The sequence below is a fragment of the Rhea pennata genome, chromosome 3 (genome assembly GCF_028389875.1).
Source record: "Rhea pennata isolate bPtePen1 chromosome 3, bPtePen1.pri, whole genome shotgun sequence".
In the NCBI taxonomy this organism is placed as follows: Eukaryota; Metazoa; Chordata; class Aves; order Rheiformes; family Rheidae; genus Rhea; species Rhea pennata.
This window is the reverse complement of record NC_084665.1, coordinates 81,359,688-81,385,055: the sequence shown is the minus strand read 5'-3', so window position 1 is coordinate 81,385,055 and position 25,368 is coordinate 81,359,688. Positions and strand designations below refer to the sequence as shown.

The window sequence follows — 25,368 nt, the reverse complement described above, 5'->3', positions numbered from 1 at the left end:
GATGAATAAAGTCCACTACCCACACAAACTTGTCACATTCAGATTCTGGTAAAAATATTAAGATTTAATTAGATCTTTTGAACATACAGTTATGTAAAGGAAAGAGCATTCAAAGGCATTCAAGTAACAAACAAACAGATATAGATCTTAATATTTTCAAATTTTAAACTGCAAACTGACTATAAAGTCACAAATACTTTAAATATTTAGTAGAACATAGTATAAATTCTAATATAAATATTTCATCTGTTATTTTTTCCAGTAACAGTCTAAACTTTACATACTATATACATTAAAATACCAAAATGTTTTAAAAATTTATTTCTGCTACTATGTAAAGAAGAAATGGAAAATACATTGGATTTGTCTTACTGTACAATATCCAAATTGAACTTTTTATATTGTTCTCTGCAAAAATAAACGGCACTTTCACATGCAACAAGGCATAAAAGTACAAGTCCGTCCATTAGTCATATACCATCTGGATGCAAAATAAATAGAATTTCATACAAACACATGGTTAAAAATCAAAAACAAGGCTGTAGAAAGATTCTGACAAACCTTCTGATTGAAGTAATGCAAAAAAGAACATAAAATGATTTCTTTATAGATATATCATTAAAAAAAATACAGCATACTCAGAAATTTAATGTGTGTGACAGTATCAAAGTTATTTGGACAACAGGAAATGGAGAGGAAGAGCTGATTATCCTCTATGAATTTTAAAAGCCATCCCTGTCAATGGCTGCAGTATCTAAGCTACCTTTCTATTGACAGTTTCTGAATTTATTTCTGCCACTCTAAATTGCACATCAGTAGTCAGATGCGTTTTCTGGACTTCCTCATGCCATTGTGTAACCATAGCTTCCACAGTGCAATGCTACAAGAAGCCTGTCCTTAAGGATTTCTTTACTTGGGTATTCAGGTAACTTGAGCATGTTGATACTGAAGAGGGAAAAAAATGAAGAAGAAAAAAAAACACAAACACAGATAAGCAAGAAATCTAAGAATAAAGTCTTCCGACTCCTTTGTGTGATTCCCCACCACCACCCAGATTTACATTCAGACAGTAAGCCCTGAAGATGTCATATTTATGGAAAAAACAAAACACACACACAAAAACAAAACAGTGCTGCACTACAGTACCATTCAGTATTCAAATATTCTGCAGGATAAGAAGTTTATTTCACTTTATTAACATGTAATACATTAATTAAGCTTGAGAATTCCCTTAGTGGTCACACGGCCTTTAGTTAAACAAGCTGAAGTAGTAAACAATGAACGAACATGACACAACTACTTCCAGATTAAAAATACCACTTTCATGTTAACTAGTAGATACTTCCCAAACTGACTATATCTATTTTTTTTTTTTTTTTGGTCTTTTTATAAAAGTATACAAAAGGACTACATTGTTTACTACAAAATGTAAAAAATACATTAAAAATAAAATAAGATTTTAAAGTACTTTATTTAAATGAGACTAGTTAACATACCATGTGCTTGATGTTGGTAAAAGATTTGGAGTATATGGCACAGCAGCAATTGTAAAATTTTGCAATCCACTGCCACCCATTATATGGGCAAAGCCACCATGAGGTACCCTGGAACTAAGAATATTCACAGAAATTACATCATTAAAAGAACAGTTTTAAGCCATAAAGTATAGCTTTTACATTGTAAATATCTCTTACCATAACACTTTGCATAATCAGTTTCTAGTATTTTTTTTTTTTTTTAACAAAGGCTCTCTCTTCCTTATCATTATCAAAATTCTTTGTCTAAGTGCTTTTAATGAATAATGCATTTGTCAATTCACATTAGACAAATTGTTTGAATACCACTTAAGAGAATTTTGTTTGTGAAGAGTGCTCATTTCTACTAGTTTTTATAAAGGAAGATTTTCTGTTTAGGCAAACACATATGATTATTTACAGCTTAAGAAATATTGCATCATAACAAGAATTTATTCTTCACATCACTATTTGTGGGACAGCTGATCAAAGTGTTCTTGACATCTCTTTTCTTTGACTATTCAAGACTAAATATTCCACATTTTTAACTAATAACATCATTACATCAATCACATCTTCACACAGTGATGACCTATGGCAAAATGATAACACACTAAAAAATGCTATAATTTTCATGAATAAATTCTCTCAATAATCTAAAAACAGTAAAAAAAATACCATAAACCAGAATACATTCATTAAGAGAAAAAAAAATGTGAAGAATATAATCATCATCAGTATGTTATTCGAGCATGACGAGACGGTTAAATAGAGAAAGGACCCAGAGTCTTCAGAATCCTTCCCTATAACTTTTAACTAACAGAAACTAATATAATAAAATTCAGAAATATTTTTATAACATTCACTTATATTTGAATGCATTGCAAGCAGACTGTTGCCAGCAGGTCAAGGGAGGTGATCCTCCCCCTCTATTTAGCCCTGGTGAGGCCACATCTGGAGTGCCAGGTCCAGGTCTGAGCTCCCCAGTACAAGCAAGACAGGGACACATTGCAGTGAGTCTAGCAAAAGGCTACAAAGATGAAGGGACTGGAGTGTGCCTCATACAAGGAGAGGCTGAGAGCTGTGACTGCTCAGCATGGAAAGGAAAAGGCGGGGGAGGGAGGAATCAAAGTACATAAATACATGACACGAAGTGAGGTGAGTAAAAATGACAGAGCCACTCTTTAAGAGTGCTGCCCAGCACAAGAGGCAATCAGCACAAACTGTAATTCTGTTTAAACTAAGAGAAACCTTTTTAATGGTTAGAGTGGTCAAACACTGGAACAGATTCCTCAGAGGCTGAGGAGTCTCCATCCTTGGAAATATTCAAACCCCAACTGGGCATGGTCTGGAGCATCCTGCTCTAGCTGCCCTGCTTTGAGTAGGGGTTTGGACTAGACAATCTTGAAGTCCTGTCCACCCTTAACTATTCAGTGACTCTGATGCTAGAAAAAAAATAAATAAAACAAAATAAATCTTCCTTAAAATATGAAACAGTTGTTAGAATTCTGGATTACAGGTACCTGCACTGAAAACAATGCTTCCATAGTAAGAAAAACAAAATGACTCTAAAAAGCAGAAGCAAAAAGAGAATAGGAGAATGAAGCAGCATTTCCACTCACCTTAAAACTACTTGGTAAAAAAGCAAAAGGGTAAGGTGGTTGCTATTGCAAACTCCAAATGTTAAGGAGCTAGAGCAGAGTTCACAACAATATTTTTCAAATGTACCTTTAAGCATTAGCTACAGTACCCAACAACTATCACTTCAGTTTAATGACAGCAAGATCCAACATACATTTCTAGAGCTGGTATATAAAGCAACCACCATGGATTGAGTATTGATTATTTGCAGCATACAATTTCTGAATGACAAATGGAATTGTGCTCACAGCCACAGTTCAAAATGTTGTAAAGATTTTACAGTAGTACTCTTATTTTATATCATGTTCTTGGCTTGGATTTCTAATGCAGTGCTGCTTCCACTTCAGTGATCTTCTGTTCTATGAACCAAGAGAATTCCACTTTAAAATTAGCAACAGAACAAGGAAACTCTGTTTAAAACTTCTCATTCATCCAGCTATTAGCTAGCATTTTTATAATCTAAATTACAAAATTTTTCATACGATGAGGCTTTTGAATGTGTTAAAGAAACTCATGGCTTCAAGTGTGAGTTTTCATTCCAAACAAAACACTGCCAGTGTAATAAATAAAGCCTTCTAAAGAAGTACAAATAAGATCACAAGATCTTACTTCTCTTACTGCATATGCAAATAGCCTTCAGTAATAGTAACGACAATTTCATAACTTTGGAAATTTCAACACTATTATAACAGTTAAGTATACGTCTGAATTCTAACATTCCTACAAAACACTTCAGATTTTGCATAAATTTACAAAAAATGAAAAAGCAGTATACAAGAGATTAAGTCACCTCCCTTATGCTTGGTATATAACCACTTCTGTTAAAAACAAATACATTTACTAAAGATGTGGAAGTTCCCCTAAAACTTGCTTATTGCTTAACAGAAACTGCAGACCCCTACGTTAAGCAGTTTAAAACAGAAGAGGCAATATACCACAATGTAAAACTTCTGTAATCAGCAAAAAATTAGTAAAGTAAAATTTATCATGATGAGATTTTTTCACTTCTCCCCAACTGCTAACCAAAAACCTCATCAGAAGTTGCCAATGGGTAATTAACAACTATTTAGCCAAATACTGTTACAAACACCAAACATAGATCAGGAGGGGGAAAAAAAATGGAAAAAAAAGAAAGAGAAGCACATGGATATACGCAATACTATTCCAAACTGCGAGCAGAGAATAAGTAAGTGGTGAATAAGTAAACTTTCAGGCTACCATCACAAGGCACAAGAATATTTAGGCTTCTGGTATGCCTCACACAGACAGCGTTAGCCCATATACTCTCACGCTGAACACATGCTACATGTCCAGCAAGCACAGAATATACATAGGGAGATCTTGAATAGATTTCCAGTTTGCAACACTTGCCCACCAAACCAAACAGACGGCCTCACCACAGAATTTAGGCAAAGGCTGTCACAAGAAACACAGAACACTCAGAGCTAAGCCATAACCTTTTTCTCACGCATGCTAAGACCTCCTAATATAAAGACTCTGCTATTCAAACATTACACACGACATGAAAAGTACACCGTTAAGAAAAGGTCTCAAAAAATCAGCCTTAATGATGAATACAATAGTACCTGTACTAGAACTACCAAAAGCAAGACTTAATTACATTGAAGAGATAAAAATGAGGGAAAGGAAGAGGCAACATTTAAGAAATAAAGATGTCAAAGCAACAGTGAAGACACTAGCATAAATATGTTCTATTCAACTCACTAAATTAATTAGTCTTGATTGCAAAGAAAGAATAGTATCACTTCAGGAAAAAAGGCATACGCAAGACTAAAGGGGAATGAAAAAAAATAACGCAAGTTATGAATGCAGACTGCCATCCAGCGCATGTAGAATCTTTAAACAAATTCCTCATTAAGCATTCAGCTCTTAAAACAGGCTAGTTTGAAATCAGGTACGCTTTAATGGAAAATTTTACTTTAACATACTTGCTTGTACTAGACATATGACGACTGGAGTTTTAGCTCACAGGCAACTCAGCATCTAAACTGCCATGCCTGGAAACTAGGACTTTCTCAGGCATCATTGGATTTACGTGCAAAAACGCCAGTTGCGTACAACTGTTAGAGGCAACTTCTGAAAGCTAAATTTTTGTTGAGAAGTCTATTTGTTGAGAAGTCTATTATGTTTCAAAGACTGAAGAAAAAAACATAAGATTCATACTAGCTGATGTAAGAAATAGCAGCAGCATGTTTTTTCCTTAATTCTAGTCCAAAGTTCTTTAAAAGGAACCAAAAATTTATTTCCTATTAACAAGAAACAAGTAAGAAAAAGTCATTATGTAATGCATGAACAAAATGAATGGTGCCTAAGTATGAATTAATCAGACAATATAACTGCTCACTTGATAGATGGCTTCCTTGAGAATTCAACAGATTATCCCAAATGTCATGAAACCAGTGAATGCCACCTATCATTTAGAACCTTTTAAGAAGTACTTGAAACACGACCTACATCATAAAACTATTATTTGCCTTATAGATTTAGAAATGGACTAGACCATAAAAAATTAAAAACCAGAAACTGAAGTGAAACAGAAGTGCAGTTAGGTTTGCAGAAACCATTTCTCTACAAGACAAAAGATTAGTGTGCACACAACTAGCCTCTTAAATTGTTTGAGGTCCCTAAAAACAATTAAATTCACAATAATTCAAGTGAAACAAATGGAATTTGAAGGCCATGCCATTTGGATGGTATGATGACGACTGCAAAATCCCTTGCTATGAAAGTTTGATGATCTAAATCTTGTATTTACCATTGCTTAACCACAAAACTTAGGAACAAAAGAAATGTCAAACACTTCTAATCCTGAAGTATGAAGGGAACACCAAATTAAGAAGATGGTGTGATCTTCACCTACCACCAAAAACCGGCAGGATTACAGAAATGTGATGGCATACATATGTCTACTAATCTACTTTTTAGAATATGTATGTACACACAAACTTGGAAACTCACTGCTTCACTCAGCTCACAGTGGCATTTATTCCTCAGAAAACCTCCCAAAGCTTAAAGCAAGTGGCTGTCCTTGAAGAACACCTAGAATTCAGGACAGAAATCCTATATAGACCAAACACACACCCTTGCATATGGATACATCTTCAGTTATCTTGATATGCTGCACTAACGTTAAATTCCCAAATGAATTTTAGGAAGAAGAATGTTTTGTTTACACTAGGGTGATATCTAGTTACTTCATATATTAAAGTCTGAATTACCAGAGAAGCCAAAAGACACATGAATATGCAACAGGAACAATATTAAGTGCAGTTAAATTCACTAGTGTTAAAAACTGTCCGAGACAACAGCTTACCTACACAAAGTCCTCTTGCAAAGTAGTCAACTATAATAAATCAGTGATCAGTCATTTTTCTGGAAATACTGGCAGAAGTATTAACACACATTTTGTCCACTTGGACAAACATACAAAACACTAAAGTATGTAAAAGGGTTTCTAAATAGATAATCTTGTATCCACTTATTTCAGAATAGCTACATAATATATGTGTTGCTACAGAAGAGTTTCTCACCTGCCAGTAACAAACTGTAACAGCAATACTCTTTCTTCCTGAGTTAGCTCTTCCACAACATCCCAGAACCACTAAACAAAAAATAAGTTAGTCTGTATTTTCCATTAAATACTTACAGCACTTGAAAAATACAATGGTGAAACAACAAATGGAGTGTGTGTTTGTTACTTAAATTACAGATATTTTCACATCAAACTCATACATCACTAACTTAATATAGGAATGGAGTATAAAAAAGCTCCACAAACTTCAGCTCACATAAGCTTCCATAAAAACAAACAGATAAAAAACAAATTCCTCACATATTCCCTTGGATTCACGTGCAATAACCTCCTTTAATCAAAAAAATACTTTACCTGAATAACTTTATCTCCTCTCTCATAGCCACTGGTGTATTCTGTATTTTTTAACCAATCATTCACATCAATTTCTGGCATACCAGACAGTAAGAGCTCCTTCAGAGAGGAAAAAAGTAGAATCTTGATTAATTTCCATGGGTAACTGCTAATTTCAAGAGTTTACACTATTTAAAAAATAATGATGTATAAAAGCTAAAATGCTTCCTCTGTTTGGTTTCAGCCATGCAGAACAATGCATTTTTACAGAACCCAAGACTAAATTTTAATATAAAAATATTCTTGAAGTCGGATCATTTAACATGATATGTCCAGTCTAAACATATACTATCAAGAGTTAGAAATTACGATCAAAGAAGTTGAAATATAAATAACCGAACTGTATGACTTGAGACAAAATTGCAGTTATTTTATTTACAGAATACCTAACTACTGCAAAAAATAATTGGAATTTGATTCCAAGACTTGGAAAAAGTGAAAACAATAGACAGCATCTCCTAACTTTTAAATAACTTCTGTCCTCCTGAAAGAAAATGTGAAAAGGTTTGAAGGCAACAACATTCACTTCCCAATTGGAAATTACAAAACAAGTCATCTATCATTGGCACTTGAAGTTACCATATTCCAGGAAAATGCTCATTCTAAGCAACTAGAATGAGCAGTAGCACTTGTTTTGAGATCCTCACTGATCAGAGGTACAGAAAGCAAAACCAAAATGAAAGATATAATGTGCTTCAGGATACTGAGCTTTACTTCTACATCATTACATTACTGATGAAGTGTGCTAAACAGCATCTTTTACAAACACTACAGGCATCTTGCTTACCAGTTCATATTCATCAAAAAGCTGTATCAAAGAAGGTGGAATGAACATATGGAAACCTTGTAAAAAGGCATTTATCTGAGGCTGAATGGCTCTTGTCATCCTAAGTTCAGTGACAAGCTGGACATACTCAGCCTGCAACAAAGGAAATGATATTAAGATATATAGAGTACTCCTACATGTATGCACGTGCACACAAACACACACACAAATGCAGCTCTCAACATACTACAGTTATAATATACTTGTTATTCTGAAGTGCTCTGAAGAGGAGGGACATTTCCTGAGTCTATCTTCCACTATAGAGTCCGTCCCCAAAAATGGGTTTTAATCTCCGCTAGGTTGCTTCTGCAGTCAGAACTGTGGAAACTTCCCTTTTCTAATAAATTACTTGGGTCAAACAAGATTAATTGCACTAGAGAAAATCAGTCTCTATGAACATCCCTTATGAGCAGTTCTGGGAAGAAAACAGAAATTTTAACACTGCCAGGATTAAAAGTAGTGTTAACACTGGTCTTCAGTGATCAGAAACATTTACTTTTACATCTTCAATGCCTGCTACATACATTAAACTACCCAGAAAATAGAGTTGTAGAGAGAAATTTCAAAATCTTTTTTTTTTTAAATCCATTAGAAAATATGATCTACATAACAAATTATTTATGCATCACAAATGTATTTACTTTAAAATTTTTAGTATGAAAAATCTAATGCTTTTAAACTATCACTACATCGTAAGTATTACAGGACTCCCAATTCCAGAGATCTAAGTTTAAATGCAACACTGGTCAAAGAAAATTAATAACTTCCAGACAGTTCCCAAAAAGAAAAGTGTTGCTGTGCTTTCTGCTACAACAAGATATCTTCAAGCAGCCTGGAACAGCAGCATATACTATCAAAACTGATTCATGCCAATACACCTGTACCAATAAATTTATATAACACATACCAGTTCGGGAAAAAAAAGGCAATTTCTATTTTTTCCCCTCAACTCACTTTATTCATTCTTCTCAGAAGCCTTAAGACTACATCACAAAACAGAAGCATCTTCATATCTTCATAATTTCAGATCTACATACACATTCCTATATAGTACATAAAAGGTACAATTCCTTTTCTCTTAACAAGGGGAGGTGTAATTAAACTTAGAGACTATTAACACACAAATACAATGACAAGGTCTACTCTGGGAACGGGGTTGTTCTACATTTTTCTTTGAGGTAAACCCAGCAAAGATCATATACTGCCCTGATTTCACAACTCCATATGCTGTATGACAAAGATTAATGATCATTATGATGTTCAAGTTAAAAGAACAGCTACATTTGAAAGTGATTTGAAAAAGTAAAGAATTATTTACTGCCAAACCGCACGGCAACTATACTGGAACATGCAATAGTTAATGACAGACAGACAAGTCCCTGCGGTTAGCGAAAGCCACAGAACTGTGCAGTGTGAGTTTTCGGACTATTTTTAAAATACCATGTGGTCAAACTCTGTCTACTTCTAATTTTCTTTATCCTAAAAAGTAAGTAGAAAGCTGCAAGAAATTATTCAGGAAAGAACAAAAGAAAAAAGTATCTCAAGGACACTGGAAAAGCGCAAGACTTTTCCCTCTAAAGCTGAAATACTACTATAACTGATATTTCAATTGAAGGCAATGGACAAAGCTTTTTTTTTTTTTTTTTTTTTTTTTTTTTTTTTTTTTTTTTATGTATTTGCACCATAATACCTCACAACTATTCACCTATTACATAGCTATAGTAAAAAGAGGAATTTCCCTCATCCAAAGACAACAGCTTTTGACAAGCAGCTATTACTACATTTCTTAAATGGGATATTTATTCTGCTACAGTTTGGGTTTAAATGAGATAAATTTTTGAATGGTTTCTGGGTTTAATTTCTTATTTATTTTTGAGGAATAAATATTAACTCTTAAGTTTCTTTCAAAAAATTATGCTATCCTTTAAACAGTTAATCTGCTAGAGCAAACTTGTAGAACCTGAGCTTACTGCTCTCAGAGGTATAGCAAACACAACGAATTTTAAGCAACAGTCTTCTACTCCTCAACTAAACAGGGGAAAAAAATGATGTCTGTCATAGAAAAAAAAGCTGTATAAAGTAGCCATTTTTGTTTTTGTTTAACCTGTTAAGAGCATAAAAATGTCATATTAAAGAATCCAGGAAAATCCCTAAACACTGCTAAAACCCACTAAAATACAGACTTAATTTTCAATAACTTAGTTCACACTGTCAAAATTAGCAGTGAAAAAGAGACAGTGCCATCTTATATACGTTTGTTGACTTTAGATTTTCCAGCCTTAAATTTCAAAAAAATCAACTACTGTTAACAGTTTAGAAGTTACTGTAATAGTTAGCTGTTTTTAAGCACTCTTCAAACAAAAACTACATAAACTCTAGTTCCCTCCTGTAAAAGTTGAGGAAGGCTGATGAGCTACTATCAATTTACCTGTTGCACATGTTCAACTACCTTTTTTTGTCTGCCTCTCAAGTCAGAAATTAAGAGAATAACATAAGCTATTAATGATTGAGGTCATCTCCCTGTGAACAAACGTCTAATTTCAAGCAAACTGATAAACAACAACCAGTTTTAAAATAGCTATTATGAAATCACAATTTATTTCAATTATATATATGTTCTAAGAAGAAGCTAGTACTGCCAGGAACAAAAAAATCTATGTCTTTGCCTTCTCTTACAGGTAATAAAAAAATTAATTATCCATTACTTTTCCAATTAGATCTGTTTTACCATCTGTATTCTTTCATGAATTATGATATAGGAGAAGACACTGCAGAATGAGGTTAATAATATGTATTCTAGTTATTGGAATGACACTCCACCTTAATGGAAATGAGGATTTAGCATACAAGAATTCAGTGTCCACTGCTCCAACTCAAGCTAAAATTTTGTTAGAACAAATGCTGACACCAAGTGGTCATTTAGCAAGATAGCAGCTAAGTGACGAGTAAAGCAGAAAAAATACTGCATACTCAAAGGAAGTGAAGTTAGGCTAGAGCAAAACGAATGAAAATTAAAATAAAGATCTAAACATAAGGATCAAAATAGTCAACAACACAAGAAAAAAAATGTAGGTCTACCCATGACACTCCTGTAGCTACCCAAAACTATCCAGTTCGGAACTGGAGAATACAACTAGAGAATGTTCATTTTAGCTTTCTATATGATCTTCAAAAATTCAATTGCATTATTATTTCAATTTCATTTTTAAATTAACGCTTCAGAGAATCCAAGGACTTTTTTATGCTGGAATATCATACTGTTACTATTCAATTAAACAGAAAAAAAAAAATTATCTCCATGCAACTTGTACATGGTCCAGAAAGCTTCCTGCAGCACTTTCAAAGCACTCCATTCTACAATAGCAAAATCATTTCAGTTTCATTCTATTCAGATGCTGTCTGGTCAGTGACACTAGTAAATAGACCAGAGAACTATTTTTACTTACTTATATGTACATGCACAGCCCAGATATAAGTACATACGCAAACAATGGAAAATATATATAAAAGATGATTTCAAGAGTACCAGTAATACACAGAACACATTATTAAATGCATAATTCATTCAAGACTACTTGAATATTTTAAATTTTAACTTTAGTATATCTCTTTATTCAGCAGCTTAAGTTATATTACTTAACCTAGGACTTCATTTTAAATAAAGAAACTGGGCAGAAGAAGCCATTACAATCTTTAGTGTTACACACTAATTAGTCCTTCCGTTGTGGGTATATATAGCATGTTAACTATGAATCAGAGAACCAAATCTTAAAAATCTACCCAATTAGAAACTCTTCAGAACTTTTTTCTCTGGATCCATCTATTACAGAGTTTATAGATTATTGCATACAATATATATAGTTTATATTTGAAACATCGTTTAGACTAAGATTCAGTTTTTCTGTAGTAAGTGGCAGCAAGATGTTTACCATATGTTTAATATACAGAAGCAGCACACTTAGCTAGAATTTGCTTTGGTAATACACTGAAATAGCAGATCCTTCAGCACAAGACGTCTTGTTCCTTCAGAAAGCAGATAGGAGAGAGGGAAGAAGGGAGAAGGGCTATTCTGTTACAATCATCTGTTTAAGTGCAATTCCAGTGTTACGCTGTTAAATCCTAGTGCTGGCTGTGTAAGACAGCTTCTCCACTTATTTTAAATGAATGCATTTTATTTACTAAAAAGAAAATAGTCTACATTGTTAAAATACATTAATCTAATTTTCAGATGTTGAAAATATGCAGTTACATGAGAAGTACAAAATTGTACCTACTTATTCGGTCCTGGGTTGCATGTGTTACTGCAGAGTAATTTAGTGCCCTACATTGCCTTAGGGGGAGGCACACTTTGCAACAATAGTTACAATTTTATTTTTGGCAATTGCTAGAGTACTACCTTTCTTGTATTTTCCCATGACTTAACTTCAGGACTTTAGCTTTTGCAACTTACAAAATAAACTCTTTGTTTAAATTTGACCTTATTTTCTTTCCAAATACTCTGACACAAAGGAGAACCTCTAACCTGAAAACTTTTATAGAGATTTTAATAGCAGTTCCACTTTTATAACATGTTAACCTACACAAAGCAGTAACAGTGTTGCCAACTTTTTGTGTATTTACTTTAAGAAAAAGGGACCAAATTTATGCTTCCAGTTATTCATAAAGTCAGTCTAATTGCTTTTCTTATACGATCAACTTCTGAATAAACCTCTATACTCACTTTGTTATCCTGTGTAACAAGTATACTTGCACCCCCTGGCTTTAGTGGCACCTCTTCCATTGCTCCAAATACATCAGTCTCAACAGAGAAGGTCAGCTCTAAACCCAGATCACTGATATCATTATCTAAAATCCACTGCAAGTTCTTTGCATATTCTGGATCAATAGATGCCACATCCTGATAATTTACGGGTATACCTAGGGAAAAAAAAAAAAAAAAAAAAAAAAAAAAAACGAAAAACACAGAAAAAAAAAACAATAGAACAAATTGGATAAAGCACAAAAGAGCACATTAAGGAAATAACTTAATATATGGTAGAAGATTGCCCTCTAGAGAGAAACCTGAATAATGCAGTAACAGGAAAGGGAGGGAAAAGATTCACCATTAACTACAGCAGAATTGTACTACTTATCATATTTTAGAAGTAGCAAAGAAAAAAGTATCCTTTGTGTATGTCCCCCACACACACTGAAACAATGGCATACCACTTAAGCACTGTAACACAACAGGTTGCAGATTTTTATTACAATAAGAGATTTCAGTGAAAGCACGTATGCATACTCAAGGTTAAACAAATCTCTGGAAAAAAAACTGTTTTCTACATAATTTTTAGAAACAGAAATATCTTATTTTGCTATTCAAATCTCTTCCCTCTGGAAGAGGCTTTATAATTTTAAAAATTCTTTTTGTACTTAAATTTCTTCCACTCTCCCCATGTTTTGTTATGTTTGCTATGAGACCTACCTCTCAGTGGTTAAAAAAAGAGAGAGAGAGAGAGAGAGAGAGACAGACAGACAGACAGACAGACTTATGGAAATAGTGTGTTACCAAATTGAAATTGCAAATCATAGAGACTGAAGGATATACACTTGCTATATTCTTCACTTCTAGCAAAGTATAGAAACTACCTATTTACATTCCCTTCCCAGTCACAGCCCACAGGAACAGATTTGAGCAAACACGTCCACAACAAGGTGCCTATGAATTTGTGCAAGAGAACTACCCTCTTCACTAAACAAAGACAACCCCAATTACTTTAACTCTATGTAATACTAAGCCATAGTAAATATCTGGAAAGGGGTAAGAAAGGTAAGTAAGCTTAGAGAAAAACAAGTTATTGCTTCAACACCTTTCATTGTGAAGTGTCAGAACAGAGTTCCATTAGTAGATGTCTTAGCATGGTATAGACTGGAGAAGCAGTATACCAAGTCATAACATGATGTTTTGTATTATTTCACTAGAGGCCCTGACAGGCTGAAATGGTGCACACAAGAACTTTCTTTACTATAAGAGTTTTTTTTTCTAATAAAAGCAACATAGCAGTTTTTGAAGAAACAGATAAATTTAGTAATGAATTTTCACTGTCATCGCTCCATAAAATTTAATAGCTATCTAGTAATTTCTAGAAGACTTTTATTTTCCCCGGCAGCAAGCATATGTGGATTTCACACATGAAATGTGAAAATAATGCTGTTTGAGAGAGTAAGCAAAACTTGAGAAAAGACACAAGTTAAAGGAGTCTCAGATTTCTACTTCTCAGATACGAAACTGAACTAGAGTTTCATGGCAAGACTACATTTGTGGACAGCATGCTGTAAGGCTAAAGTACTAAACTCATTTATTTTCTGACAGCTCAATAAAGACTCAAGCAAGAAACCTATCAGCTTATTAGGACCAAATATGGGTCCCATGAAATACTACATATATTCTCTTATTATGTCTTTACAGCATCTGTAGTTTGAAAAGGAAGACAAACTGATCTAAACATAATTGTGATAAACAAATATCTATGTACAACTCAGACCTTCAAGGATATTACAGGTACGCTCTAACACATCAGTAAGTATTCAAGGATTCTAGGGCCCACAGCTCAAAATGCACTGAACCAGAAAATAATTTTCACCTTTATTTATGCCATTTCAAGGATTATTTCTTATTACACTGCTAGAGAGAAGTCTTAAGTCTAAGAGCAGATAGCATAGGAAGGAGTTTATCCACTAGGTGCTATGTGTCTTTGTGGGTTGAACTTAGAATTTTCCTTTTCCAAATAGAAAAGTAAATACCTCCTTAGAAAAACTACAGAGTAAATGGATAACAGTGCTAGTGAAGCTGCTCTTGTCATTAAAGAGGAAGGCAGACACATAGGCAGTTGGAGAAAAGTAAAGCCAAGAATAAGAGGCCTTGATTTGATTATGTTTCTGTATGCATAATAGAGTGCAGTCCTAATAAACAAAAGGAATTACGGAATAATCCTTTATTAACAGGACAGAAAGAAATCATGCAAACTATATATCTAATGTGTTGTAAGGCACATTAGATAGGTGTTAGATTGGTCATCACTGAAAAAAAAAAAAAGAAAGAGAGTTAGTGATCTTCGCTATCTAGTTTTGTTGCAGAAAGACCTCAATTCATCACAGCAAAAAAAAGGTGATGTACCCACCTGAATCTCAAAAAAAAGTGACCACGTTCGTTCATAGAGGTTTCAGCTTTTAATTACGGCACTTCTACTTCAGGTCTATTGACCAAAGAGAAGCGTTTCTTTGAAAGTGGTTCACATTATTCCTCAGACACAGGAGGTCTTACCACACAACTGGTGGATTCAGTGCAACATTAACAGGAAAGGCTAGAAAAACAAGGATCTCGGTGCAAGGAGAGAAGGCAAAGGAAGAGAATGGTCTCAGTCTTCAAATGAAGTTTTTATACTCCATTACTTAAGGCCTCTTGAGTAGCTGAAGAGAACCTCTATTATGTCTGTACTGTGGTAATCTGTATTTGGCATAAACAACAGTTAGCATAACCCATGGTTGAACCTGAAACAAAAAGTAAAACCAAAAACCCTGCAGGAGTATCTGCTGCTGTGCAACTTTGATTCCTTAAGCAAGGAGAGAGGAGAACACAAAGCTGAGGGAAGAGGCCTTGGAAAGATTTAAATAAACTGTAGCAACTGAGCCAGAAAAAGCAACCATTTTGGAAAGCATAAGACTCAGAGAGTTTACCAGACTCAGAACTGGAAAAATGTCAAGATGTCTGTTCAACAGAATAGCAAGATGTTGCTAAGAGGGACTGGTGAGGTCTTATTAATAGAGACTATATATGGCTGCTTAGTTTGGAACAGTCATGAAAATATATACATATATTTCATATGCATAGTGTGTGTGTGTGTGCGCGTGCGCACCTAAAGGTGTATATATATTCTGTCAGAAGAGAGGCCATCTTTCCTCTCAGTTGCTAACTGGTTATTTGCATATTGTGCTGAATTCCCACTTAGCAAAAATATCATTCTGTGATATCTGGCTATGAAGCAAAAAAACAAATCCAGTAACCTGAGATGAACTCGAGGCAGCCTGAAATTTCAAAAGTGGCAGACATCTTTAAACTGGGAATATAAGAAGTTGCTGCAGCAAAATGAAAAGGAAAAAAAAAAAAAAAAAAAAGAAAGACAAGAAACAATAGGTCATCTTGTCAATTCAGAGACAAAGAAATCTAATGTATTATCACAATTCAAACCAGAAAAGAACTCTAATTAGCAATCATCTTCAAAGGATAGTAGATAACAACATCTGACTATTCTCAGTTCACAGAATGAACAGCAGACAAATACTTTTCTCCAATTTGTGAATTCCTCACATGGAGATTAGCTTGTGTCATTCTTTTGTTCCTACTGAGTAATCTCTTGATGTCAGAGACCAACTATTGGCTCAGTACCAAATTATGCGCGCAGTGATATGTCTACTTTGATACCTTTCTTATGTTAAGATCAACGATTAAGGAAGCCTTAGGAGGCATTGCCAAAGTGATGCTGTTTCAACCTGGCTATCCTCCACTGGTTCTTTTCCAGCACACAGCCAAAGAGATCCTAGTCACTGGCCCACAGGGGAGAGCAGTAACAAGGGACAGAATTTAAATGTATCCCCAGTCTTATGTAAGACCTTGATCAAGACAACTGTGTCTTGTCTGTATCATCAACAGACCTGTAACAGCGTAAGGCCTGAACACCTTCAGAAAGGTGACATAGTAAATCTAAATTTAAGAGTTGATTTGTCTCAGACCCAGCAAACATCACTGAAAGACTGTAGATAGACAGAATAATTACAGAAAACCAGAACGAGGATCCCTTGAGTGCCTTGCTAGGGCCTAAAGTAAGGGGTGGTTCTTGAGAAAGAGGTAAGACTTCCTGCTTCAAGCTATCTTATATTTCCAAAGAAGATTAAGGAACAGCAGTCTGCATGCAGTGGCAAATGAATTATATTCATTTGGAGATGTAACAGGAAGACAAACGGAATTCAGCCTTCCATCTCATCTTTATGCAAGAGGAAAAGTTTTCATGACAATGGAAAACCTCAGCTGAATGAAGAGGCATCTTGTCCTACAAGATGCAGGCCACAGGTAACAAAAGCTAACAGTGTCCCTTTTAAGTCTAAAAGGGCATAACTGCGACATATTTACAGCAACCAAGGTGGTATTGCTAAGTCTGCAGGCAATAGCTGAAAGGTGGGGGTTTTGTCATTGAGGAAAAGGATATCAGCCATGATTTACTAGGAATCCCAGTTCAAACTTGGAACATGAAGGGGAAAGTGGAAGATGAGCTAAAAGGACTGAAAGGAAATATTAAAAAGAAAATTTGTATTTTTTAAGGATTTTTGATCATTCCTCTGAATACTGCAGTAAGTATATATATTCATTTTCCTAGGGAAGGAGATAGGATGAATCTGCATTAGTTCTAAAACAACATTTTTGAGAAATAAGTAATACTGGTGGACAGGAAAGAGGGCAGCAATATGGACTCACTGGCCACACCAGTCTACCTTTCAGACATTCCCAGTTAAGTCATTAACACTAAAGATTAAAGTCTCCTAAATTATATGATTATGCTTTGGAGAAGTTAATGGTGCTTTCTTAAAAAAATAAGATTCAAGTTCAACATATAAATTGAAAGATTAGACATTTTTGTTAAAATTTGCTAACAGCATAAAATTTCTGCATACCTTTGCTAATGTATTTCTGCATTTTGTAACTATAACACTTTCTAAGAGAGACTTAGACTGGAATAGCAGTTACTGCTATATTATGCTGTGCATTTAACTGATGCACATAAGTGTAGCAAGTGTAGCAAGACCTTCAATTCCAAGATTCTTTTTCAATTTTAACACACTCAAAAAGAGAAAAAAAAGAAAAACAAAAACCAAAATTTACTGTCCAAACCATTGCAATAGTTGCATTACATTATGTACTTCTCTAAATAGAATTTTAATAAAAACATACCAAGAATATGTTTGTAGAAGGACCTTGTGAAATAAATGTTCACCAACTGCCTGTGATTCAGAGCTAACCCCAGGATCTGTCCAGCAAATCTGAAGTAGTTCAAATGATCTGGATTTACAGAAGAGTTGCTGTTTGGTTGGAAAGTTGTTCCTATAAAACAGAAGATCATCACATTCACTAATATATATATATAAATAGTGACATTCATATTTGTAGAATACACTGAGCATCTAAAAACAATGAAATCAATATACAGGAAATAAAACGGTACAATTCTTTTTCCATGTGTCTTATGACATTATAACACTATAGGAGAAGGAAGATAAACAGGTTCCATGTTCCAGTTACCTTTTATAACTTATCAAAATAACTTTAATCTTGCAATGATGACATTTCTGATTCTATACACATTCTTGACCTTCTGGCAAAGTTTTGTTTGAAATCTTTTATTAGAGAAAGGAAAAATAATTCCAAGAGAATGCATAAATGGGCACAAATTATACAATAAGAAGTCTTGCTCCTATTATTTTTACCATCAACAATAATGCACTCTTAATCTGAACTAACAGGTCACACATGGAATTATTCAAGACCTATTTGACTCAGAAAAGCTGTGCATGTGACAAGACCCATATACTACACAACCATCCTATCATAGCTCTCTTCGTTATTATTATTTATTCTGTTCAACAACAATCAGAATTTTATCCTTTACAAAAGTCTGCATTTTCCCAGTATACACCATGAGGGAGTCAAAATACTTGTTACAAGCCATCCATAAAGCCCTCTAAATACAAATGTCCAAAACCCAGACACGAACAAAGCTGTGTCAATATTAAAAAAAAAAAAAAAAAAAAAAGGAAAGGTGAGAAACAGATGTTTCTTTATATCATTATTATCAAATAAATTTTACACTATAATAACTTGTGAAGTTCTTAGAAGCCTTAAGTTCTACACAAGTTGATTTGTCATTTATTCATTTAGTGTGCTCTACTCAGAAAAATAAGGAATGCATCAGGTGGTTTGGGGGTTTCTGGGAGGTTGTTTGTTTTGGTGTTTTTGGTCTTTTTTTTTTTTTTTAAGTTGTTTAAACAGATTTCATCTTACCCTTAATACATCTGAGAACTATTTTGTTTCTACTCCTAAATACAAAAATTGTCACAAAATAGATATGAACTCTATTGTTCAATTCCATACTTTTCATTGTTCTTTCTGAGAACTCCATTTTTAATTTGTTTACTGTCAGGAGACTAAAGTAACTTCAGAAAGAAATGTATTAGAATGGAGTGACATCATTTTATTATAGTGCTTAGCCACTTCCCAAGATACCACTCTGAATTATCATCAAGAAAAGGGCTGTAACGATCTGCTGAACTTAGTCCTCCATCTTGCTATATTTCTATGTGCATTGTTTGCTCACACTGATGGGCCATACTTGTATCAACCTGTGAATATGCCCAAGGGAAGGATCAGAATATACCACTTCCTTTCATCTAGTCACAGCCAGATGCACAAAAGAGACAGTCCAGTCCTGATCATCCTCGAAAAGACCATCTCAGACAGACATCCCTTTAAGCTTTCCTTTTAACTTTCAGTAACATATGCCTCTACTCTTGATTGAATTCTTTGCCACTCCTGAAAACATGGCAAGATAGAAGGCAAAACATTTATCACTGCTGCTGAAGAAAGCTTTGCCAATAAAAGATTTGCTGTGTATGAAGCACCCAAAAGAAAGTCATATACAAAGTAGTCCCACGGAGATCAACATCTAGTTTTACTACAAACTGATAAACTTTGTGGTTTTCTAAAGAGGCACACCTCCACAGTTCCCTCACTACTGTAAAAGAAAGGAAAACACTTTCTAAACCAGTGTCAGAGTACCATGTCCTTTTACTACCAGGCAGAAATAGCATAGATTCACTAAAACCAATATTCTCTTCTCTAACGAAAGGAGGACAAAGTTAACCAAACTCAAATTAAAAAATAAATTAATTTGTATTAAAAATTTATGTTGACTAGATCATTTATTTACTTACAAAAATACTTCTCAGTCTTCCATTTAAAAAGTAATAATCTTACATTCTGAACCAATTCAGTAACTTTCTTCTTAGATTATGAAAATGCCTTTATAAAAGACCTCATTTAAAGATTACAAAAATAAGATAGAGACATACCATCAGCTGACTGGGTAAACAAGGCATAATCTGGATTAACTATTTCACTGGATAAAATATCAAACCACTCACGCACCACACCCTGTCCCTGCATGTTGAAAAAATAGAAACAACATTAATACACAGCATTTCCACTGGGCAGTTAAGCTATGTAACCACATATTTCTTACTGAAGTGTAAGAATTATTTTAACATTAGGATTTAATTCAACACAATATCAGTGAAAAAATGAATTCATATTTCTGCATATAAATAATAAAGTAGTATGTGATTTTACCTACCATGCCTTCTTCTCCATGAAACCGCACAGCAATCCCCTGCTTTAGTTTTGCACAATTTGCTTTAGACACAACTTCACAGCTACTCCTAAAAATAGAATCTAAATATGAAGCATCAATTAATATCTTCATTCATTGTTATAATAATAGTATTTCAAAAATGTACTACTCTCTTCATAATTTAATACCTCTGTGAACCAAAAGGATGTCATTTTCATTGACAGGCCTGTGCACCATGTCTGAATCTGGCTGTCCTGAATGTAGATGTTCATAGAACCATTCACAGCGATCTTTAAATGGCTACAAAACATGAGATAAAACATTTGCAGTGTATTAATCAATTCTGAAGCTGGTAATAAACTATTTCACTGAAAACTTTAAGTGAAAACTATTTCACTTTAAATATTAACATTCAGGGAGGAACTCTAGTAGTGAGTAATTAATTGACAATAAGTCATAAATTTTAAGTAAGACTTCACAAAGGGAAAAAGACGACAATTAAACACAAATATCACTATTAACTATTACAAACACATAAAGCACAATTCTAAAGCTCACATTTGCATTCCAAAAATAAGCTTTTGAATTGTCAGGGTCTTAAGTCCAGACACCTAATGTTAGGTTGGCAACTGAATATATTTGCAACCAATTAGCTCACTTAAACATTCAAAAACATGTACAATAATGATTTCTAATGTAACATGGAGAATATCTTCAAAGGAAACTTTGAACCACTTAGTACGTTAAATCAGCACTTGCTTATCCTTTATGCAGTTTCATAACCAGTCATATATAACAGGCCCTTACTAAATAGTTAACAGAAAGAATTTACTATAAAATCAGCATCTAAATATGTATTTAAAGTAGAACAAGCAAACGTTTTAAGTTACGAGATATTAGCCATCTGCTAACTGGCTCACAATCAATCCTATCTGGTCTACAGAAACATAGCTAAACTTGTAATCAGTCTGCGCCACTTATTTTATACATATGCATACAACTAGACAGTGCCCCTCTCACAAGCATGGCTGAAAAATGGTTACACATATGTCTCAATGCATTCTGAGATCTGCAAAGAGTTGCTCTGTGCTACCTCAAAAGGCTATACAGTATTTTGTGAAGATGAAAGGACTAGGCATGACCTTGACTGCTTGCTGAATCTGGGATGCAGGAAGACTGGACCATCAGTCATACAGAAATGGTTAACAGATTTTTCATTACATAGGGAAAAAATAGCATAAAACTTCTTACCGTTGGAGGGGGAGAAAGAATGTCTAGATAAAAAACTAAGTCACTCTAATGCTACAGTGTTAGGTAAAGCGCAAACTTTCATAATGGGTTTTGTTTGCTAATTTTTCACTTAACTCTATACTACAAGAAATTAAGAGCAGACTAAAGACTTCTCTACACTAGCATTCCCTAGAATAACTCTTCACTCTTGAATTGTGTGTTAAACTAAGAATCGAGATATCAAGACATAATCAAAACATCAGGATTGTACTCAAAAAAGAAAAAAGTAGGAGATGGTAGGAAACGGAGCTAAGGGTAACATGGCCCTATGATATTTCATTGAAGGAGCTGCCACTAATTTAACTATAGTCGAATCACTTTATTAACAACAGCATATCTGTGCTCCAGTTTATTTCAAAATACAGGTCAATTAAGGAAAAAGGACAGTTTATTTTAAAGTTCAATCTATTATATGCGTACAAACAGATCTGATAATAGAAAATCACATTGTTTAATTGAAAGTTAGACTTACACTTAACATTTATAATCTAAAATGGACTTATATATGAAATTAAAAGACTTAATGTAATGAAATGTACAGAAATCTTGCTGCCTTGTCTGTTGTTGTTCCAAGTCTTTCAACATCTCAGATTCAGAAGCACTAGAGGCCACACTTACTCCTTTCATTTTCCCTAAATAGACTTTTTTTTTTAAATGCCCTCTTTGTATTTAGGACTTTTAAGTAAGTATTTCTTGACATTTACCTGTGCTTTTATGATGTGCATAAATCTGGACATTAGCTCAGGACACTCAAGAAGAAAATGAAAATGATCAAAAATTATTTTGGGGTTTCTGAAAGAAAAATATTTTAGATTAGAAGCCTAAAGATCACAGATGGAATAATAATGCTTCATGATACACCTTGCCTACTAACAGATGATTTAATTACTTAAAACAATTCCAAAAGGTACTTTTATTTTTGTAATGTTTTCCTAACTTTTGTTTCCAAATGACTTATACTACATCATCCTTGGCATATGGAAGATAGGAACAGCTCTCTAGACAGAAGACAAGGTTGTGAGCCTGGCAATCCCAGAGACACTCTGGAAGCAGTAAACTGTACAAAGATGGCTTAGACTCTTAATAATTCACCAAGTATAACACATCTGAAGAAGGAAAATTTTGATTTGCCTTTAACTGGAAGGCTCTGTTTTGAACAAAGATGAGGAAAAAAATCTGTCATGAATATTATTTTGTTGTTCTGTGAACAAGCTTTTGTTCACGGGAGCTCACAAAATCTTGCAAAAGGGTTGCTTATATATGCAGAATAGTCCATTGAAGCCTCATCTCTAAATCAGTAAAATACACTCCCCTTGAATTCAGTAGGATCATTAATGTGCATGGCACATCGGTAACAACAATAACCAAAAAGTGCAACTCAGTAAAAAAAAGTCTGAGTTATTTTGGACCAAAAAAAGTATGTATTCTTTGAAGCTTACCGGTTAACAAAGCACTTAAGGACATCGTCATGTTTACAGACAAATTCTATAAAACGAGGTGATGTCATCCTGTTTGAATAAAAACAGAAGATGCTTTTGTTTAATGAAACTGAAAAGAATTTAAATTACATGACAAATTTTTGCTTTTTTTGAAAAATCTATGTAAGTAAAAACGACTGATGGTTTTTAATTGCGTTAATTACGAAAATAATACTTTCAAAAACATCAGCATCATTAAGTTTACCTAATAAACCAAGGAAAAAGGCAAAATTGCCTGTGGTCAAGAAGATCAAGCAACCTGATTGTTAACTCTGTATTAACTATATGTTCATTAACATATAGTTAATATGATCAAAAAATCCTCAAATTAATGGACATACACTTTTTCCATCAAACGCTTCCAGTTTTCAATACAGCAAATAAAGTACATATATGAAAGAACAAGATTATATGCACAATGTACATGATATGCATATTGTACTATATTTTTATTAATTGGGTAAAACTCCAATTTCATACCTTGTAAATCGTAGTAAGTGAGGAAAACAGGCAGGAATAAACAATATCATAAACTTAGTGAACTTGTTAATATTGAAGGCCAAGAGGGTATTTAGTGGCTTCGCAAAAGCAGAACAGAATTACTTGCCAGGCAAGAGTCTCATATACTAGTACAGAATTTAATTTCTTCTCATATATAATGTTTGGAGAACAAGCGAAGGATTAACACGGGTGCAAATTCAACTCCATTTGGTTATATGTGTGTTCTGCATTTTAAAATAGAGAAATACTTGATTTGGTCTTTTAGCTTCCACCAGAACTAATGAAGACTTGCAAACCAGGAAGGACTCCTTGCTCATTCAGTGCCAAGAAAGCTCCAGAAAGACAGTGCTTCAGGAAGTCTATTGCAGTAATCCTAGAATACCTCTGCAAAATTACTGAAGCTCTGTAGGTTAAAATTAAAAATTTGACTGCTATAAAAAAAAAAAGCTGAAAAGGATCACATCAAATGGACTTCCAACCACCAAAATAAAAGTCTGAAAATAATTACCCTATCCCATATTCACAGACATTCTCCGTAAGGAATGGAACAAATGGAAGTGTGAAGTACTGAGAGAGACAGACCCCTTCACAAGGCTTGTCAGCAAGTTCCCCACATTATTTTAGTCAAAAGAGCTGCTCATCTTACATAAAACTGAGCTATTTTCCTAGTCACCCTTCCCCTACCTTGAAGGGGGAATCTCATTACTTCTATTCCCTCCCAGACTCCCTCCTTGTCCCACCCACCCCCCCAAAAAAAAAAAAAAAAAAAAAAATCAAGTGAAATCTTTCAGGCAAAACCCAAGCACGGAATTTTTAAGATAGTTCTTCCAAGATGACCTGAAAGTATTAAACACCTATAAGAGGGTCTTTTTCCAAGGGAAAGAAACTGTCTTTATCTGTGAAGTGCCATATAAGCTGTATGATTCAACATAAGAAGAACACTTACTATACAGTTTGGTTTTGTTGCTAAAACCTTGGGACACAGTTTCAGCACATTAACACAGAATGCCAAGATTCAATACCAGTACTTGCAGAACAAAAGCAATCATGACAGGTAAAACAAAATGGCCTTAATATTTCAAATGTTTTCAGAGTTCACATGCCTACCTTTTATTTACATTTAGTAATTTGTTAACCAACCCATTTTTCACTTAAGCAAAAATTGCAGTCTTTATTGTATAAACATTAGGAACAACGGAAAACTATGAGCTCTGTTAACTCTCCTCCACTAAATATATCGATATCTAAATCTAAAACTAAAGTCATTATATATTATGTCTGGAAATGTTATTTAATTAATTATTTAATGTTATTATATAATTTCAAACGTCATCTGAAGACATCAACTGGATTCAGTTACATTGTTGTGCCAATTACTCCTATTCCTATAAAAATTTATTTAAGACAGAATTAGTTTCAGCTTTTCACTTTTCAACGCAGTTTTGAAAAACCCTAAGGAAACCCAGGATGCAGGTGTACTCCACCTTACTTTCCTGCATCCCAAGCAGTTCTCTCAGTTACTACCACGTCACTGAATCAGTCCTTCCTATCCTGGCACCTACGGTAAGAATTCTCAAATTAAACCTATCCCATATCCACAGAGATTCTCTAGAAGGATTGGAGCAAATGGAAGTGTGAAGTACACAGAGAGAGACACCCCCTTACAAGGCTTGTCAGCAAGTCAGCTGGACACAGGAAGTAGACACTGCTCAGATTTCATCTCAGGATTAACAGATAA

The 25,368-nt window shown here is 34.1% G+C and overlaps 1 protein-coding gene across 10 annotated transcripts in view; it reads right to left on the bottom strand.

Moving 5' to 3' along the window:
- Positions 1 to 229: 229 nt before the first annotated feature.
- HACE1 (HECT domain and ankyrin repeat containing E3 ubiquitin protein ligase 1) overlaps positions 230 to 25,368 on the bottom strand; it is a 58,520-nt gene continuing 33,381 nt past the window's right edge. For 8 of the 10 annotated variants that reach the window (XM_062572698.1, XM_062572700.1, XM_062572701.1 and 5 more), the window contains 12 exons: positions 23,091 to 23,159; positions 22,356 to 22,443; positions 20,550 to 20,661; positions 20,365 to 20,462; positions 20,084 to 20,171; positions 17,910 to 18,059; positions 12,648 to 12,844; positions 7,889 to 8,020; positions 7,063 to 7,161; positions 6,707 to 6,777; positions 1,497 to 1,610; positions 230 to 945 (listed from right to left, as the gene is read on the bottom strand). In XM_062572698.1, the coding sequence (XP_062428682.1) occupies positions 843 to 945; positions 1,497 to 1,610; positions 6,707 to 6,777; positions 7,063 to 7,161; positions 7,889 to 8,020; positions 12,648 to 12,844; positions 17,910 to 18,059; positions 20,084 to 20,171; positions 20,365 to 20,462; positions 20,550 to 20,661; positions 22,356 to 22,443; positions 23,091 to 23,159 (1,321 nt within the window). In that variant the 3' untranslated portion in view covers positions 230 to 842. Of the gene's footprint in view, positions 946 to 1,496; positions 1,611 to 3,403; positions 3,515 to 6,706; positions 6,778 to 7,062; positions 7,162 to 7,888; positions 8,021 to 12,647; positions 12,845 to 17,909; positions 18,060 to 20,083; positions 20,172 to 20,364; positions 20,463 to 20,549; positions 20,662 to 22,355; positions 22,444 to 23,090; positions 23,160 to 25,368 lie in introns of those variants that run through there. The other 2 variants (XR_009957988.1, XM_062572702.1) reach the window with 2 other exon arrangements.